This window comes from Chrysoperla carnea, chromosome 5, assembly GCF_905475395.1.
Source record: "Chrysoperla carnea chromosome 5, inChrCarn1.1, whole genome shotgun sequence".
NCBI lineage: Eukaryota > Metazoa > Arthropoda > Insecta > Neuroptera > Chrysopidae > Chrysoperla > Chrysoperla carnea.
In genome coordinates this window covers 10,458,125-10,479,515 of record NC_058341.1, presented here as the reverse complement: position 1 = coordinate 10,479,515, position 21,391 = coordinate 10,458,125, and the positions used below count along the sequence as shown (strand labels likewise).

The 21,391-nt window shown below is 27.5% G+C and overlaps 1 protein-coding gene across 6 annotated transcripts in view; it reads left to right on the top strand.

Annotated features, from left to right (window-relative positions):
- Positions 1–20,909, top strand: part of LOC123299774 (homeobox protein cut) — a 124,433-nt gene extending 103,524 nt beyond the window's left edge. For 2 of the 6 annotated variants that reach the window (XM_044882114.1, XM_044882112.1), the window contains 5 exons: positions 7,720–8,236; positions 12,399–13,442; positions 17,345–17,675; positions 17,818–19,156; positions 19,393–20,909. In XM_044882114.1, the coding sequence (XP_044738049.1) occupies positions 7,720–8,236; positions 12,399–13,442; positions 17,345–17,675; positions 17,818–19,156; positions 19,393–20,763 (4,602 nt within the window). In that variant the 3' untranslated portion in view covers positions 20,764–20,909. The remainder of the gene's footprint in view (positions 1–7,719; positions 8,237–12,398; positions 13,443–17,344; positions 17,676–17,817; positions 19,157–19,392) is intronic. The other 4 variants (XM_044882115.1, XM_044882113.1, XM_044882117.1 and 1 more) reach the window with 4 other exon arrangements.
- The last annotated feature ends 482 nt before the right edge of the window (positions 20,910–21,391 follow it).

The following is a 21,391-nucleotide window of genomic DNA, read 5'->3' as shown; positions in this document are numbered from 1 at the left end:
AAGTTTCTGTTCTTTTCTAAAGATTTTCTAGAGCTTCGAGAAAATTTCAAGTAAAATTCGAATTTATATATAGAAGTAAAAATTATTGAATGAATAATATAAAATGATTAATTTTCTATATAGAAATAATAGAAAATAAGTGTGCATGAGAAATATTTCTATATATATTATTTCTATGAAGATGATTCATTCATTCAACATTGAACGACTATTTTGCATATTGGTTATATTTATGCAACGTTGATTTCATTCCTTATACACAACACAACACAACAACGAAACCAAACAACCCCCGATTTATCAATCCACACCAACTGATTCCTACAACTCCTCCTCCCCCCCCTTCCTTACCTCTTTCGATAAAACTGATGATGCCCACATATAAAACCATCACACTAGTTCAGTAATCACCTCATTCCAATTATTATTGATGTGATGTTCGTTACACAGAGTAAATAGGGAATGAGTGGCGCTTACCCCTTTTTCCTAACTACTACAAGCCATGTTACTTATTACATATACATAAGAGTCTGTTGGCTTGGATAGAGAGTAATACCTTGCAACGATACAACCAACATAGCGTATTCTCTGACTGTCGTGTGAGAATTAGTGTATGTATGAGGTGATTTTAAAAGTAGAAGGATTTTGGAGTGGGGATGAGAGTGGGAGTATTAAGGTGGTTTGTTATAGATTGATATATACATTTTATAGAATGTATTAGAATGTGCAAGCATATATATATATATATAGGAAATATTGATTTGATAGTTGTACTAGCTTATTGTATTTGGATGTTAATTAATTTTCATATTGAAATATTTCAAACCATCTCTCGTTTTTAAAACCATATTCATAATACACCCCTTCAACCCCCTATCATAAATATAAACACCCCTTAATATTTCTTTGATTTGCCCCAATACATATTCCTTTTTTATTCATTATGATCAATCTATATCATAGAACGGGTTTTTTTTCTATATTGTATACACGAAAACCTGTTCTTGATTTGTTCACAGGGTGTGTTTGCATATTATTCATTTGTTTTTTTCTGTATTCAAGACACAAACCAAAAAATAATTTATTAGTTTATCGATTATTTAGTGATACCCTCATGTAAGTCCCCTTACTAATTGTATCCGATCATGGACCATACAGTATACTGATTGTTCAGAGTGTAATTCCAAAAGTGAAAATCACTGGACCATGTTATATATCTTAGACACAAACCGATATACAAATCAACCACCTTTTCAAAAAAAGAAATGATTAAACAAACAACTTTATCAGAAATTATACGCCGTGCAAAAAAAAGAGTTTATATCTATGCATGAATAGTTAACATCGCGCTATTTGTATTTCTAATCAGTTGTGATATGTGATTATTCATTTTAAAGTATTTATGACTTGTGGCGCCATTATATATTATTCACTCAATTTTTTTTATAATTTTATATAAATATTTTCAATTTATTTATTACGGATTTAATAATATGTTCAATTATTATTTTATTATATTTATTTATATTTATATAATATTTATTTGCAGTATTTGTCAATTTATTAAATTTAATATTTACTTTTTCTAATAAAATTGACAGTTGTTACTAACTAAATGTTCTTGGAAATAATAAATGTTCGAGAATTGCTACTTTGTCATAAAACAAAAGTGATTTTTCTCTACCTGAACAAATTATTCTTCACTGGCCATACGTACAGTTCTTCAATATCAGATGTTTTGTATACATATAACTTTCCCTTCCTGAATAAGCTAAGAAAAAAAAAGAAAATGTTCTTTGCCAAATTTTGATCTGGGGCCTAATTTACGAGATAATTCACCTACTTTTATAGTCAATTAATAAAAAATACATTCTTCGAAATAAAACTCATCCAATAAAACACTACTTAGAGAATGTGTTTTATCATAGGGTGAAGGAGTGACCCAAATGCAAAATTACTACCAAAAAAACTCATTTATTTATAAGATATTTTTGAAAACAAAAGTGATAATTTTAGAAGTTTGGATTGCTTGACATTCAATTTTTCTCATAATATTTTCAAAAACCTGTGTAATAATAAAGGTTTTGTTTATTAACTTGAGTTTCGAAAATAAAACCTAACTAATTTATAACATACAAATAAAAAAATAGAATATATCTTACATATAAATTTTATTACAATTCAAAATAAATATTTGTATTAAAAAAAAAAAAGTTAGAAAAGTGTATATTTATTTATGGCATCCCCAACGACAACACACATATTGTCGCCATAAAAATATTAAAACATTCATTATCTAAAAACCAAACTCAACAACAACTAGAATTATAAGTTAGATAACACCTCACACAAATATTTAAAAAACAAAAATTAGAACGATTAAAAAAAAATATTATTCAATTTGTAGGTGTAAAAAAAAACATGGTTTGAAGAACTCATGCTACCTCAGTGTATTTATACAATCAAAGATCTTGGTATCCATGTGTGATATCAACATTCATTTTCTGCTTCTTTCTTCGAAACACATGTTTTGAGATTTCGACTACAGGCGGTACCAGCAAGTCACAAAAAATTTCAACATCTGTAAGATTCGAACCCATGACAATATAATTTGTATGCATAGAGGTGTAAAAAAACAATAAATTGATGTACACGGGCAAAGCAACAGTGGTCAATAAATCAACAAAAACTATGCAATAAACAAAATATATACAGTATGAGATTGGCCACAAAAAAAAATACGGAAAACCAAAAACCCGGAAACCCTTACAAATATATATATAAATATATTCAAAAATTTTGGAATGAGTTCAAATATCGTGGAGAAAAAATGAGGTTACTGTTGTTTGTTGCCATCAACAATCATAGAAGCATTTTAAAGCATTTATCTACCCCCCACTCCCTTCTTTCTCGTACCAATTCCCTATATATGGTATTGAACCCCTTAATACGTGTGTATATATGTATATATATATATATCACTATACGTAATTTTCGTCTTCCTTTTTAGTATACGAGTTATGATAAATATTGTCCAATATATTATATAATATTTGAGATATAGAAAAGTTAGTACCACTGACCAAAACCTCATCAACCTTCTGCTACACAGAGAAGGGGTAGCAAAAAATATTTATTTTTTTTGGTATGCATATTATATAGAGAGAAGTCTAATAAAATGATATTTTGTGTATTTCAACTTCATCTACCGACCCCTTCTACCCTCTTTGATTTTTACCACCCTCCTGTTGTTTGTTGCATCCATATAGTGTGTGGTTGTTTTTTATTTTTTTGCAATTTATACCTTCGAGCAATGACCATCGTGGTTACTTTTCTCTTAAGTTTGATTATGTATAGTGAAATTTATTGTAAGGAAAATATAACTTATAAATCTTAAAATAATCGAAAGTTAACCATTCAATATGGCAGTCAGTCATAAGCAGACTATAATCTTTTTGAAAAATCAGTGGCCTATGAAATTACTAGGCCATTAAAAGAGAATACAATTTTTTATTTGATATTTCATTGATTTGAACAGTATTGTTTTAAGTTACTATGGTTTCTTATTCAACTCCTATTGAAACCCAGATAAAGCCTCTTATCGTAGTTCTATGTCAAGAGCACTAATGGTCGCATAATAAAATGAAAGACCACTTTTTACAATTTTCCTGAATTTAATTGATTAGTGGGAATTTCTACATTAAATGGAGTTGTCTACCTGAATAACTACTCAAAGCTCCGAGTACTTTTAAATAATTAAACCAATACAGAAATAAGTTACCTCAGAAACAAACCGATGATGTAAGTAATTTCTTATTAAATTATTTTCACTATACATTCAAATTTACTATGTTTGATAAGAGCAAATAATATTTATATGATATAGTAAAAGCTTTACCTACTTACTACATAACAAAAACTAAACTCTGACACATAAAAGCATGTGCTTTTTTTTTCCTCTCTAGTAGGAGAGAATTGTCGAATCAATACATCCAAAACGATGTACTATTTTCTCCATATTAATAAATATATGAATTTGAATATATATAAAAAAAAATTACGATAAACTCACAAACTAAACCGGAACCGATAACAAATGGTTAATTTATATCTCTCGTAGTATAGAACAAAAAAATTATGGTTTCATTTCATTCTTCTTTACGCCCGGGCAACGTAAATGTAACCGAATGGTACACGTATAGGAAATAGAATTGACCAAAACTCTAATTGTGTGAAAGTTGCTTTTTTTTTCGCTATATTTAAGGTATTTTTTTTCTGTATATGTTGGCAATATGTTTGAACAATTGTAGAACTATATATATATATAACCATTCATTATAGATAGACAGAGATGAAGATAAGTTTTTGTGTAAAAACTGCTTCGTGTTATAATGAATCGGTCAGAATAGAAAAAAAAATTATATATATATATGTTGTTGGGAAAAAGTTATTACATCATAGAGTATGAAGCTTATTTTTCCACCTTTTCTGTTGTTTCACCTCTCATATAAAAATGAAGTTTGACTTTTTTAAAAAGGAAATCATATCATATATAATATGGGTGGAAGAGCGGGCGAGTAGAGAAAGAGTATGTGAAATATGAAAAATTATTTTATTTTTTTCCTTTATAATATTTTTTTTACTATGCAAAAATATAATTTTTTTGTTTTTTTGTTCTGATAAAAGGAATAAGTTTTGATATTCATTTGTTTTTGTCGGTTTTCATACTAGTTTTTTTCAATTGTTTTTTCTAAAAATCAATTGCTATAAATTTTTAATTTCTCGAAACCTTCACTACAGTAAATAAAAAATTATGTATTACAAAAACTTCCCTGTACTAAAACTGACGATAATATTTATAGTTTATTTTTAATATTCTCACCATTCCAAATTCATCGAAAAAATTTCGAATATGTTTTAATAATTTATAAAATTTTCCAAAAAAAAAAAATTAAGTCTATAATAATTAGATTAGAAAATATTTTCCATTGATAACATACATGTGTCATATTTAAAAATTTTTATCAATACATAAACACACTTGAAAAACAGGTACCTCTTTCTGTTTAATTATTTTATTATTGACGTAATCACCAACAGTTAACTTTTAATAATAAATTTTTAATACTGATAATATTTATAATTAGACGAAACCCGTTAAATTTTTGCTGTAAAACTTTTCTCCAATATAACAGTGATGGAAAAAACTTCAGCAATCCTCAAATTACTTCGAAACGATTCAAGCATTGAAATTTATATGAATTCAAGAAAAATACTAAGAGAGTGGTAAATTTTATTTTCTACAATTTGGACCTTTTTGGATAATATTAACGGAAAAAGTCAAATAATATCCAAAGCCGAAAAAAAACTTTCTTCTAAAAAAGTATTTCTTCTTTAATAAGGAATATCTTTTTTTGCGATGGTTTTCCAATTTTGAATATCGGACATCGAACATTCACACAATAATTATGATACAAAGTTTAATATTTTTTTAAATAATAGTTTGATAATTATAATTGGTAGCATCTAGTAAATCGTAGGTGGTATTAAAATTATTGTTTGCTTAGAGGCGTCAACAAATTAATAAATAAATGATAAAAATTATTTTTATTATTACTATATATATATATTTTAATAAAAATATAATATATTTTATTATTATTAATCATAATCATATATTTATAACAACTTATAATACTTTAATTTTTTATTTATTTTATATTATTTATCTAAAAACTATATAATATACTTTTTTTTTTATAGTAAATCCTAAGCAATAAATGATTGTGATTGGCTAATATTAAATTATTATGAAATTATTTCTTTTATTATTATAATTTTTATAAATATATTGTTCTTATAACATTGACACACAGCATGTTAATTAAAAAAATATCTATAGTGGGTTTTTTATATTCATAGTATTCCAAAACTAAATCTTATCTTCAAATCTTAGTCGCAAAATGAAAATATCCAATTTGAACATCCCTGAATCCTGAAATGTTTATCCCTAAAAAACTAGTATTTTGACCCAAGACTAAATTCTAACTACGGAAAGACAAAATTAATACAGTATAAGAATATCTTAAAAATTATTATAATAGATTATGGGCTCAGAGTAGTTAAAAAATACTCTTCTATCATAAAAAAAATATGAAACAAAACATTTCGAAATAATGTTTTATACTTTTTATTCAAATAATCTTTAGTTTGATTAAGTTTAAAGGGGAGATTTGAAAATAATTAATAATTTTTTTTATTACCGTATAATAAAACCAAAAAAAAAATGTTCTATATCTTTCAAAAATGATATTTTTATCAGAGACAACAACCCAAGCAAGTCTTTATTCTTAGAAAATTAAACAAAAATATAGGTAATAATCGTATGTTTTACTTTTTTAATTCCATAGACTTAATAATCATGTATTTTTTATAATATTTACCAGTTTATTATGTGGCAATAAGATTTGATTAAAAAAGTTTTTATTAATATTAGATATTATAAATTATAATAAATATCTGTTTGTTTAAATAATGAGAGATCAACATTTAAATATTTGTTGATTTTAGAGGCATTTATTGATAAGAAATATTGATAAGAATAATAAGTTTTACTTTTAATTTAATGTCTTTTTAATTAAGAACATTTAATACACCTTGATTACAAAGCTTCATGAGTTTTTATTCAATCATTTTCTTGTTTGCCTGTTTATCTGTGTGTGCAGATTCATTCTTCCCATCGCTCCCACCATAACTTGATTTATATACGTTTTTTAATGAAAATGAGGATAATAATTGATCGTTTCAATAATGACGCAAGGCGTTTTATTTTTGAAATTGATATTATTCGGGAACTCTTTGGAGAAAAAAACCTGATGTATCCATTAAAGGGTATGATAAAATAATGACGATTCGATGTGCCGTAAGGAGTGTATATGTTAAGTAAGCAAAGGGGTTGACGTGTATTATATTAGTAGTATCAGAGCGCCCTACTTACCCCATTCCATACATTTCCTTCTCCAATATTCCAATCAACTGACTGCATCTATCTTTACATATATATATACATATATATATTTTGCCACCCCTAATCGAAGAACGAGTAATTAATTATATTACATTAAAAACAGCTCTGTGTTATAACATAGTATAGTTGTAGTATAGACTCTTCTCTTCTTCACTTGAAAACCCAACCAACATGTGGAGCAGCCGGAGAAGAGAAATTCTCCGTGTTCTTGATTTGACATGTCTATCTATGAAGTCGTTATATAATAGTTGCTTAGTTATTATATACATTTTATATATCATTTATATTCACTGGTTTTTTTTTTTTAAATAATAATCTTTTACTCTCATATGGATACATTAGATGTGTGAGGTACTAAAAATTGAGTTTTTTTTATTGTTCTCCGATAGTATCATCTTTCTTGTGTTAAGAGATATATTATAACGATACTAAATTTATTTGGATTAACTGCGTGGTAACGTTTATTTCATTTTATCGAAAATGATGCAAATTTTTAAGGTATCGACTTTCTTGTATTAAGAGATTCATTCATTTATTATAATGATAACAAAAGTATGAGGATTAACTGCGTGGTAATGATTCTCGAAAAGAATTGAATATGTTTAACTGATTTAATTCCCTTGAATGCACTTTTTTAATATATTTTTTTGAATTTATTTTAATTTTTAATGTTTTTTTTTTTTCTGTTTTAGATTGTCCAATTAATTGAACAAGTACATCGATTACAAAGTACATTACAATCAATTAAAGAAACATCTCGCACACAAATACAAAGACTTGAAGAACAATTAGAACATAATAGACAACATATAAATAGGCTAGAATCACGTTTAGATCAACAACGCGATTACGATGATATTAAACGTGAAATCAATATATTACGTTCGGTTGATTTATCCGTTGTAAATCAACATAATGAAAATAAACCACCACCATCCTTAGAATTATTATTATTAGAACGACAGAAAGCGGCTGCCGCGGCGGTTGCAGCGGCTGCGGCGGCTGCAGCGGCTAGTGCTGCGATTGTTAGTGAAACAAATAATAACACAACTACAAGTAGTAATAATACTACGTCAACGGTAGCGTTATCACCAATTTTAACGACTGCAACAACACCCGCTACAACTACATCGTCATCGTTAACGTCATCAACACCTTCAAATCTTACGTCATCATTATTAAAACCACCTTCCACACCTGAAACACCCGGTAAGTTTTTGAAATTTTTTTATTATTTTTTTCTTTTATAATTCCTTCTTTACCTTGATACCGACGTCCGTGTACTCTCTTCTATAGCTAGTGGTAATTTTAAATATATCGATCAATTTACCATTAGTTGAATGAACAAATAGTTCGTTAGATATATAATAGATGTCACTGAAATATTAATGATAGGAATTGATAATTAATTATTATTGCAGTTTTTTTTTTTTACTTTTATTTTTTTTCAACAATTATGAAAGATAGTTTTAATGATTGGAAAATCGACTTAATAACGTTTTAAAAGACATTGCCTATATGTGAGTGGAAAAACTCTGGAAATATTACAGTTATAAAGAAATAATGAACAAATTATAATTAATTTATTTAATTTATTTTCGGTTAAATAAAAATCAATCTTTAGAATTAAGTTCGATTTAATTTTAATATAAAAATAAAATTTACGTAATTAATTGTTTAGCACAAACAAAAAAAAGAACAAAAGAAAATTTTCCCATAAATTTAATGATTATTTATCTTTATTATTTACAATAATTTGATAATTTTAAATGAATCAGTTTAAATGAGCTACTTAGGTAAAAAAAAATGGTGACTGTAATTTTTTTTTTAATACATTTATGATATTATTTATTTCGAAAAATTAATATTGAAAAATTCTACGGAATAAATAATAATCATTGTTCTATATATTTCTATTTAATTACACAATGATAATATTCTAATTATTATAATAAATTATAATGGTGACGCAACATTTTATAAATACTTTTAATATTAAAAAAAGATTTTTTAATATTTACATAAAAATATAATTATTTTGAAATGTTATAAATTTTAAATAATATAATTTTATTTTTTTTTTAAGGATAAATAATCATAATTTAAAAATACAATTTTCTTAATTAAATATAAACTCTCAAATTTTGATTCCAATTTCATGAGATATTTAAAGTATCAATTTTTTTTTTAATTAATTATAAATGCGTAGTTTAATAAATATTAACTTCGTTTCATGATCTGATTAATATGTTTCAAATAATAAAATATGTTTTTAATAATGTTTGACATAAAGTTATACAAAGCAGATACAAAGAAACACTTTCTCCAATGATGGCAGCAATCGTTTGTGAGAAATAAATGCATCGTTCTATTGTTTTCAACAAAAATATATAATTTTTCATATTTTTATAAAATAACATATATATGTTGTCAAACTTTCAAATTATTTAATGGCCTATATTTTAATAAAATATGTAATCTTAATGATATTTAAAAATATATAATATTTTTGCACAATTTTTGGATGAGTACTATATTACCGACATTATTGAAATTTGTGTATACCTATGTACATTAAAATGTCGTCATTTTCGGTTATTAATTCATGTAATTTTTATAAAAGCAATTTAGGAAATTAATTTGTTATAGTTTTAATTTTTGTGTGGTTTATACGGATATAATATATATTACTATTTTTTTTTTAATATTTCATAATTTTTTTTAATTATTTTATGAAATTTAATTTAATAATGATTTAATTTCAAAAAATTGCATATATTAATTTTTAATCATTTTAATTTAATTTTTTTACAAGGATATTTTAAATCTTTTAATGCTAAACAATTAATTCCACCTTCTTTGACATGAAAAAAATATTTATAAAAATATCGGATCTTTAACCGTATTCATGAACCAGTTAATCTGATAAAACGGGAAAAGTTCCTTCCGTTACTATGGGAAGGTTTATGTCTCAACTATTTGACAAGAAATGGATTTTATTTTATTAAAAATTCACAAAAATATTCAAAAAATTAATATTTCGTAAACCGATTATCATTAAAAATTGACGTAGTTTAAAAACCGATTTTAATAATAATAAAATAATGTTCTTATTGTCTTAATTTATTTCATATCTTGTCGTTTTTTTGCAAAATTATAAACAATACATTTTTTAATTCCCATAACTTGTGCAATAATTGGTTTAAAATAATAATTATTTTCTCATTTTTCATTCAAACTAAAATAATAAGTTCTTTTTTTTTAATAATAACAATAATAATATATAAATGACTTGATTTCAATGATTTATCTTTTCAAATAGAATCAACTCAGTTGACACAATTACGTAAAAAAAAAAATACAACACAAAAAAAAATTATACAAACGGAGTAATAAGAAATTTAAATATAATTATAATTATTATCATATTTTTTAAAGAATTAATGTAGGTTGAATTGTTTTATATTAAAAATATGGCGTATTTTACATAAATCATACGGTATATTTTATTTAAAAGAAAATATGATACATATTTTATTCAATTTTTACGTAAAATTCTTAGAATTTATTAATTATATTTATTTAATCTGGCTTCTGATAGATAAAATCATTGTTCACTTGCTTTAACAACAACAAATAAGAGAGAAATCTAATGAGAATTAATCGAATAACCATAATTGATCTTATGAGAGGTCCTAGGTTCGATACCCGGGGAACCCTAGAGCTTAAATAACAATTATTTCGATGAAATCAATGTATACTTAACAACAACAAAAATATTTTACATTTTAATCTCTTAATGTCATCAATTAAATTTAAACAATATTTTTTTTATTATTTATTTTTAAATTGAATAATTAATTGCAATTTTAATTAATAAAACATGTCTGTGTCTTAATATACATATACAGACAAATTAAAAATATATATATTTGATTTAATTTTCAAATAATTTATTAACTATTTCTGTAATTTCAATTTTAAGGTTATTTAAGAAATTTTAATATTAATAAAAATAAAAAAGTAATGTAATTATTTTGTAGAAAACATCGTAACTAAGTAATAAGTAGGTCTTTTTAAGAAATACTTAAAACAAAAATATGATTAAAATCATCGAAGTTCATCAAATTGTTAATAAATTTATTTATTACTCAAATAAAAAGAAATATTAAAATAATAATATTATTATTTTATGTCTATATTAAGTACCCAGATAGACATATTCACATCATAATTACAGTAAAACTTGTACAATAATTCATACTGGCGAAAAACCAATCTTTTTTGAAATATAAAATAAAAAATTCAATTCAGCAAAGCAATTGTAGGGAAAACGAATTAAGCTCAAAATTTGTACGCAATTTATACAGTTTTAAAATCATATAATAAAAATCATTGTAGTCTATCTGGATATCTTTGTGTATAAAATACATTTTTACACAAGGAAGTTATAATTTCCAAATATTTATCAATAAATTCAATCTTTATTATTTATAAAAAAAAAATATAATAATTATTATTATAACAATAAAAAATTATATTTTTAATATGATGGAAGAACATAAATCACTTAAGTAAAAAACAAGAATATTATTTAGGTAATTGTCCTCGAGTAGTTGTTTAATTGGAGCGACCTCGATTAAATACCATTTTTGGGGATATCTATATCAATTTGTTGTTTTATTGCGAAAATAATTAGAAAGTTTACGTACTAAATTGACTTCTTTGAAGAATATAATGAGAAGATAAGCTTTGGGTAAAAAATGAAATAAACTCGGTCACACTTAACGGAAATTCTTAACGCATCGAAATGTGATCTTACCAGAATAATCTCGCTCATAACTCTTTGCAAATATGCCCCTTTTACGTTCAAATTGAGTCTGGAATCATTTAAAAATAATTAAGCTTTATTTTTTTAGTTTAATTTATTTATTTTAAGCTTTCGTATGATCATTGCATTTTAATTTAAACAAAACCATTTTAACAAGAAGCTTTTAATTTTAATACTTTTACAAAACTTTCTTACAAGCATGAATTTTAATATTTTTTAGAACGCAATAATTGCTTTATTAGCGCTAATTAAAAATCGTAAACAAATTAGTTTTTTTTATTTTTTATTTTCTTTTATTTAATTTTTTTTTAAATTTATTTCTTTTATAGCCAAGTTTTATATAAAAAAAATTGTGACATCAACTATATGGGTGACGATATATAATGGTAAATTTATCGGAAGTTTTCCTTTTTCATAAATATCCTTAAATCCTTCCAAAAAAGTTCCCGTTGTTGTGTTGTGGTAACCAAAATTTTTTTTAACTTTATTATTATAAATAATATTTTGCTAATAAATTTGTTCATTTTTGTTTGAATCCAGGAGTACAAACACCACAACCAAGTCAGACTCCCGAAAGTCAACACCATCAGGAACATCCTAACAATTTAGTAATTAACAACAATAATAATACAACAAATGAAAACAACAACAATTCAACCAGTAACAATAATAATCAATCAACAACACCTACCTCTCTCCTACCTCCGCCATTACAAAATGTTGAACAATTTGGTTCATTTTTGGGTGAAGAAATTGTTGCAAATTGGCGGCGTACTTTAGAACGACCATTACCACCAATGTTAACAAATTCACAACAACAATTATTAGCTGCAAATCATCTTAACACAAATTGTAACAATGAATTACAACAATTAACGCGACAACCACCAGCGCCCACTCCATCACCTGCCCCTCAACAATTAGATACCCCAATTAAAGCATCAACGCCAATTATTTGTGCACCACCTGATTCAGAGAAAAGTACTGCAAGCACTCCAGTCCCTACAGATTCAATCTCATCAGGAGCAAGGGCCTCACCTACAGAAAACAAAAGTGAACCTGAAGATAATAACAACCATCATTTAAGTAACAATAATTTAAGTGCATTAAATGCGGCAGCCATGTGTAATTTCTTACGTAATAGTGAAGATGTGAATTCGTTAAAAAGTCCATATCGTTTTGAGGAACATCGAACATTTCGTTTTGCTGATGATATGGGTGCAATGCCACCAGGTGCAATGGTCGGACGGTTAGGTGAAAGTTTAATACCAAAAGGTGATCCAATGGAAGCTCGTTTACAAGAAATGTTACGATATAACATGGATAAATATGCTACACAAAATTTAGATACATTAACAATTGCTCGACGGGTGCGAGAACTTTTATCAATACACAATATCGGTCAACGATTATTTGCCAAATATGTGTTGGGTTTATCACAAGGCACCGTTTCAGAATTATTATCGAAACCAAAACCATGGGATAAACTAACGGAAAAAGGACGTGATAGTTATCGAAAAATGCATGCATGGGCCTGTGATGAGAATGCAGTCATGTTACTCAAATCATTAATACCAAAAAAAGGTGAGTACTCTTTTCCATTATTTTTCAAAAGCTCCGCCTTACAAGATTCACAACAAACTTACAATTTACAAAAAACCATGCATCAAAAATTAGTTTTTTTTAATTTATTTTTAACGCTCTCTTTTTGCTATCTACTCTTTTTTATTTCTTACACACTAACAAACATCTCTCATGAAATGATCTATAATGTATTCATAGACTTATAAAATACATATTTTATAAGTTTATGAAAAATCAATTTAGTATGAAGTTAATTAATTTTATTACACTCTTTTTTTTTCCACATAATTTTTAATTAATTAATCGAACCGTGAGATTATATTTTTTTTTAAATAAAAATTCCGTACTGTCATTGAGTTATATCAAGATTTATTTGATAGGTTCACCAAAAACCCGAGCAAGTTAAGCTAATTAACTATTGTTTTATTGTTCAAATATACATGTCTAGTGAATTATATTAAGTAGACTTTATAATAGCTAAGCATATACAACTAATATAAAACAATTAGCTTGAGCGACACGTGATGTAAGCATTTTTATTTGCAATTAAAAACAAAGTGGTTGAATTCAAAATATTCGTTATAATCACGAAATGAACCATTCTTGGAGTATAGCTTTACTTCATTATACGTACAACGTCAGTAGACCAAGCTAGCGCCATACTTCAATGCTTATTAGCGTAGTGAATCTAAATGATTATTTTTGGTCCTTCGAGCCGAATTTAATCTTTTTTTACTTTAAAATACAATCCTCATTTTGTTAATTGACAAAAACAGAAAAGTTTATTCGGCTCAAAGGACCAAAAATTATTTTATACAAATTAATTGCAAATTGTTTGTATCACGCTTGCTTTAAATTATTTTACGCGCGTAGTATCAAGAATAACTTTCAATTAACTAAATTATGAAAACTTTGAATAACGAAATAACAATTATTGTTACATTGTAGAACACTCCAGACGCTTTGAAGGATAGAATGATAAGTAAATGACCGTTAGTTATATTATACAATATGAACGGGGGTCAAGTGTAGGGATAGTATGTGATTGTTATTACATACAAACCAACTTAAAACTTTCGCTATGTCTGTTGATGATGAGAGGGTGGGTTTTTAGCTATTCAACAAATAAATATTATAACAAGTCAAATTACTCGATAACCTTGAGAGAATATGGATAGGACCTAGGGCTGATAGGTTTTGCTTGAACTGTCAGTGAGTTAATAATATTGCAAGAATGAAATCCACTTTACTTTCAATGTGTAATGTATATATAAAGTAATATGTTTTGTTTTTTTTGTTCTATTATTGATGGGAGGAGGTCGTTAAGTTCCCATGAAAAATGTTATAAAAATCAGTTAATAATTACCCATTCAAATGTTATGTTTTTTTTTTACTTATAATAAAATACATATTTTTATATTGAAATAATGTTATTTACTTCAAATATTATGTGTAGTAAATAAGTAGCATGTTTAACGATGATGTTCATTTTATGAAATACAATGACTTTCAAAAATATGATGAATAGAATCCAGAAATAATATTCAAAGTCCTCTAAGTCTGAAAGATAAATACAAAATGTACTCTTCTTACTAATGTCGCAAGAAAAACAAATTGAGAATAAGAAAACTTGCTCTTGAAGAATTTCTTAAAGTAAAATTATCTTTTTGTATAAAAATAAAATATATATCCGGCTCGAAGGACCAAAAGTTCAAATAAATAATATAGATGATTTATTAGAAATGGATATATAAGATTTGTATGTTGTATCTCACAGTTTGATTGGTCAATTATTTCATACAGAACTTGCAAATTTAATAGATTAAAACGCTTCAGAATACTAAGATTATTAAGAAATACTTCATACTTTTGAAATACACAGTATAATTTACAATATAAAATTGACCAATTGTGTATATTCACCAAAAAATAAATACCCACAATAAATAAGCAACAATTTTTTTTTCTTCAACTCGACAATAGGAATTATTGTAACTCGAAGAGAGAGAGGATGTCATTTGTATTTTTTACTTCTATTATAAAAAAGATCGCATGTGTGCAAAACACAACAACACAAAACCTTTTTTTTCCTACAAAATAGGTAGCAAAGATATATCATTTTGTAAAAGAACAAAAAAAAAACAATAATAAAACTGGCTAATAGGTAATAATCAGTGAAGAAAATTATATAGAAAAACGATATTTATAAGAACTTACTTACTATAGAGAAGTGGACATTTTTTTATTTATTTGTTCATGTGATCTCAATTCATAGATAAGTATACCCATTGTTTTGACAAATAATAAATAATTATTTTACTATTTATTATAAAACTTGAGATTCTTAGAGTAACGGTTTTTAAATTAACTAAATTTCTTTAATAAAATTATTCCACCCTGTATACATATATTCATAAAATATATGCATATATTCATACTTTCATGTAGTACATATTGCCTATACTGTATAAATAATTAAAAGTTTTAACACAAATGTTTCCCAATAAAATCCCATAAAATATTTAATAGAAATATTAAATCAATTTTTTTAAAATATTTATTATTCAAATACTACACAACAACAAAAAAAAAAAACCATAACATACCACCAGATGTTTGTAATAAAAAGTGGCAATCTCTGTCTGGAATTAGCAGGAAAAAATGACATCAGTTTTTATATATTCCAATCAAGACAATTTCATTTGCATAAAAGTATTATTGGTTTTCTGTTTTTATTATTATTATTTATGTAGAGTGGAAAAATAATATTACACTTTTTTTCGTTTGTATTAATTTCTCTTGTTTCGAAAATGTTTTTTTAATGTTAACGATCACTTACAAATCATAACGAATTTCAATTGCTCTTTTTTTATAACCCTTTATTTCGTATATCAACCAATCAATAATTACAATCACGTAATGTGTATTTTTCTGAGTGTAATAGTTTTATAATTCGAATTATTATTTATTGTTATTTCGAAAAAGATTTTTTTTTAAATTGTAAGTTTATTGTGAATAAATCTGTCCTTGAAAGTAGAACACAAAACCCAATGAACAAAAAAAGAAAGTTTATCCGGCTCGAAGTACCAGAAATTATAACATGTAAAAAACTGTCTTGAACAAAAAGACAAGGGAACCCTAGTCAAATCGATTTATAAATTTTTTTAGTATATTGATTAAATTACAGTCCAAATAAATAAATCAACAAAAAAAATGTATGTCTCCAAGAACAACTAAAATTTTTTTCCAATAATAATAATAATGTTACCATCATTACGGTGATGTTATAATTTCCGGTTAATTAGTAAAATAAAAATATATTTTTATATGTGTTTATTCAGGCACGTAGCTAAAGATGAGTATTGAGGAGACCTCCCCTCACAACTATCCCTCCTGTTATTATTATTTCACTTGATCTTATTACTTCAAGATCAATTTAAATAATACTGAAACTTAAAATTTTTAAAGTTAAATTCTAAATTCAAATTTAATAATGAATATATTACTCTGGCTACGTCCCTGCGTTTACAACAACAAAAAAAACAAATCAATTTTTTTTCTTCTAATAATTGGAGATTATTTTCTTCAATAAAAATAATTTTACACAAAAATCACTTGTGTATTAGAGTTCGGTATATAATTTATTAATCGCGTGACAGTATCCAACTACCCATTGCCTGGTTGCTTCTTATTGAGATTGCATGTGTAAAAATACCGTTAAATTCTCGTTTTTATATATTTTTATTTCTTTATAATATTTGATTTGTTTTTTTTCCCTCATAAAAATATGCCTCCCCCATGAAAACACCCCCAAATAGTAGTCCCCCAACCCATTGCCCTCTTTTAATATGTATAAATCAATTCTGTTTGAATATATTTCTAAGATGAAAATATAATTTTAGTTTGTGTTCCAGGCAAAGATACTGGAATGCCAACGTATGGTGGTCGGGAATCATCTGATATGAATGAGGAGCGGATAGCACATATTTTAAATGAAGCGAGTCATCTCATGAAAGTCGAGGATACGCACAGTAATGACGATTCAAAATCACCATCTCATGGTCAATGTCCAAGTCCTTTCTCAAAGGAATCATCACAAAATCGAAAATTGAAGAAATACGAAAATGATGATATTCCACAAGAGAAGGTGTTACGAATATACCAGGAGGAATTAGCGAAATTAATGGGTCGACGTATGGAAGATATGCGTAATACAAGAGAGCCATTCACGAAGTAAGTAGAATTTTTTTTAATTTCTAATAGAACAGTTGATTGAAAATTAGATAAATCCAAAAAATTAATTAACTGTCCTGTTAAAATCAAATTTGAATCCACAATTTTTATTGAGAACAGCATAACTTAAACTAACATACAGTCTCTTTTTTCCACATTTGTTTAGTGGTGGTGTCACAATGGATCGTAATCAAGAAGAAATGCGTATCGCAATGGAGGCATATCATCGTGAATTAGCCAAATTAAATCAATGTCCACCTGGAGCACCTGGAGCTGTACCAAATTTACCAGGACTACTTGCACTTCAACAACAAGTCTTAGCTCAACAGAATCATTTAAATGGTGCCCAAGATTTATCCTTACCCAAAGAAAAAAGTTCAAAAATTGCCAATGGTACACCGGAATTAATGGAATCACAACAACAAAAAGAAATGATGCAAAAAGAGGATTCACAGGATCCTACAAGTCGCCATAGTGGTAGTGCATTTAGTTTGGTACGACCAAAAATTGAACCTGGTGTTGTACAATCAAATACAAATTCATCAGCACCAAGTCCACTTGGAAATAGTATTTTACCACCGGCGATGACACCGACAGATGAATTTTCTGGTGCCGCTGCGGCTAGTCCTTTACAGCGAATGGCATCTATTACAAATTCATTAATTTCACAACCTCCAACGCAATCACATCATAGTCCATCTCAACGACCACTTAAAGCAGTTCTACCTCCAATTACCCAACAACAATTTGATCTCTTCAATAATTTAAATACCGAAGATATTGTAAAGAAAGTTAAAGAACAACTTAGTCAATATTCGATAAGTCAACGTTTATTCGGTGAATCCGTACTTGGTTTATCACAAGGATCGGTTAGTGATTTATTAGCCCGTCCAAAACCATGGCACATGTTGACACAAAAAGGACGAGAACCTTTTATTCGAATGAAAATGTTCTTAGAAGATGATAATGCTGTACATAAATTAGTAGCAAGTCAATATAAAATCGCCCCAGAAAAATTAATGCGAACTGGAGGATATGGTGGAAGTCCTTGTACATCAATGACCAAACCACCAATGCCACCACAAGCACCAAAAATGATGTCTGAAGCAGCTGGACTTTTAAATAAAATCCAGCAAGAGAATCATTCAGCATTATTACCTCCATCGTTACAACTAGGACCCCCAACAAGTCAACCAAATATGGTACAACCTCCTCCACCACCGATGATGTTAACTCCACCGGGTATACCACCACATCATCCAATCAATTTACAAAATCCTGAACAATTGAAGAAAAGTCAAAGTCCACATCCGATTCAACATTCGCCAATGGGACAACAACAAAGTTCACATATGCGATCGTTACATCAACATATTTCACCGAGTGTATACGAAATGGCAGCTCTTACACAAGATTTAGACACTCAGACAATCACAACGAAAATTAAGGAAGCTTTACTTGCCAACAATATTGGCCAAAAGGTATGTATTTGTATTTATTATTCAAAATTTAATTTCTATCCTCTAACTAATCAATCCTTCCCAGTGACTGTGGTCCGGGGAAGGTCAAAAGTGAAACATCCCCGGGGACCCCGGAGAATAGCATTGTCTAGGGGCTCTAGCATGGGCTAATACGGCACTGACCCTTCCAATCTCCTATTTCCTCCACACTTTTTAAACTTAGCTTGTTGCTTACAGTTGACTATTTTATTTTACAGATTTTTGGTGAAGCTGTTCTTGGTTTATCTCAGGGTTCAGTGAGTGAATTATTGTCAAAACCAAAACCGTGGCATATGTTAAGCATAAAAGGTCGAGAACCATTCATCCGAATGCAGTTATGGTTAAGTGATGCTCACAATATCGACCGATTACAAGCATTAAAGAATGAACGACGAGAAGCTAATAAAAGACGAAGATCAACAGGACCAGGCGCTCATGATAATAGTTCAGATACATCATCAAATGATACATCTGAATTCTATCATTCAAATTCACCGGGACCAGGGCCAGGCCCACCATCAGCTAAAAAACAACGTGTACTCTTCTCCGAGGAGCAGAAAGAAGCATTACGTTTAGCCTTCCATTTAGATCCATATCCAAATGTAGCTACCATAGAATTTTTAGCAGCCGAATTAAATTTATCAAGTAGAACAATTACAAATTGGTTCCACAATCACCGAATGCGATTAAAACAACAAAGTCCGCATGGTGTACCAAATGATATTCCCGTGCGTGACCAGTCTGGTAATCAACCACCATTTGATCCAGTACAATTTAGACTGTTATTAAACCAAAGATTATTAGAATTGCAAAAAGAACGTATTGGATTAGGTGCGGTACCCTTACCATATCCACCATATTTCGCCACTAATACAAACTTAGCAGCATTAATTAGTCGAGGATTATTGCCCACCGGTGATGTTGATCTATCGGCGTTAAATAATGCTGTCAAAGAAGAAATGAGTGGATTAGATTTATCAATGACTTCGTTAAAACGTGAACCATCTGGTGAATACGATGACGAGGACTGTGAAAGTAATGTCGGCTCAGAAGTATCAAATATTTCTGGCGGTAGTTTACATGGTGATGTTAAACCTGAACCAAAAGAATTGCCAATACCTCAAGTCGGAAACACACCGAGATCGTCTCGAAGGAAACCGGCTGCACCACAATGGGTAAAACCTGACTGGCAAGAAGAACCAAAAGATAAACCCGCTCAACCACCGCAACCTCAACCAACGGGTAACGAGGTTATAATAAATGGTGTTTGTGTGATGCAAACTGAGGACTATGGACGATTAAATTCAGAGGAAACAGTTCGTGTTGAACCTACACCTGTTATGGACCGTTTTGATGATCGAAGTGACGCATCAAGTGTTAGTGACGCTCAAGAAACTGAAAGTATCCATGAAAATGAAAGTCCTAGAATTACATCCCATAATAAAGAACCTGAAGATGATGAGAATCATGATAGAACCGATTGTCCTCCTCCTACATCTCTTCCTCCCACACAAAGTGAATTACCTGAACAGGATAGCGAACCTGTTACAATAAAAACAGAAAATGAGGATGAAAGATGGGACTATTAATTTATTTTTCACAAAAACTTTTATAAATTTTAAAAAATTTGTTGCATAGCAACATAAAACAAGTGATAGTGTTCTTGTTAAATACGTACTAAAATTTAAGGGACAACCTGTACATTTATGAACTTTACACAAAAATAATACAAAAAGTTATATTTTAAGGTTGCCTTTTTTTTTATAAATATAATTAAATAATTAATTATTTATATTAGTTAAGTTCAAAGTGCAATCAATCATCGAATATTAATTAATTTTTAATGTAAATTATGATTTACAATTATAATTGTGATTAAATTACTTATTTTTTTAAGATTATGTGTAGTTTCCAAAATGGCCGTAAAACTAAATTTAAAAAAAATAAATAATAGGCGATAAAATGAATTATGAATTTTTAGAGAAAATTAATAAATTATAATTAAGACAACATAAAAAGTGTGATTTTCCCCATACTAATGTTGATTGTCCGACGTTGCGGTATTTATTAATAGATCTTCATCAGGGAATTCAATCTAAATTCAAAAATCAAACGGGTAAAATGTTAACGGTTAAGGATTTTTTTTTAAGATTTGTTGTCTTAATTTTAATTTGGAAATTTTTTCCAAATTAATTCATTGAAAAATTTTTTTCAAAA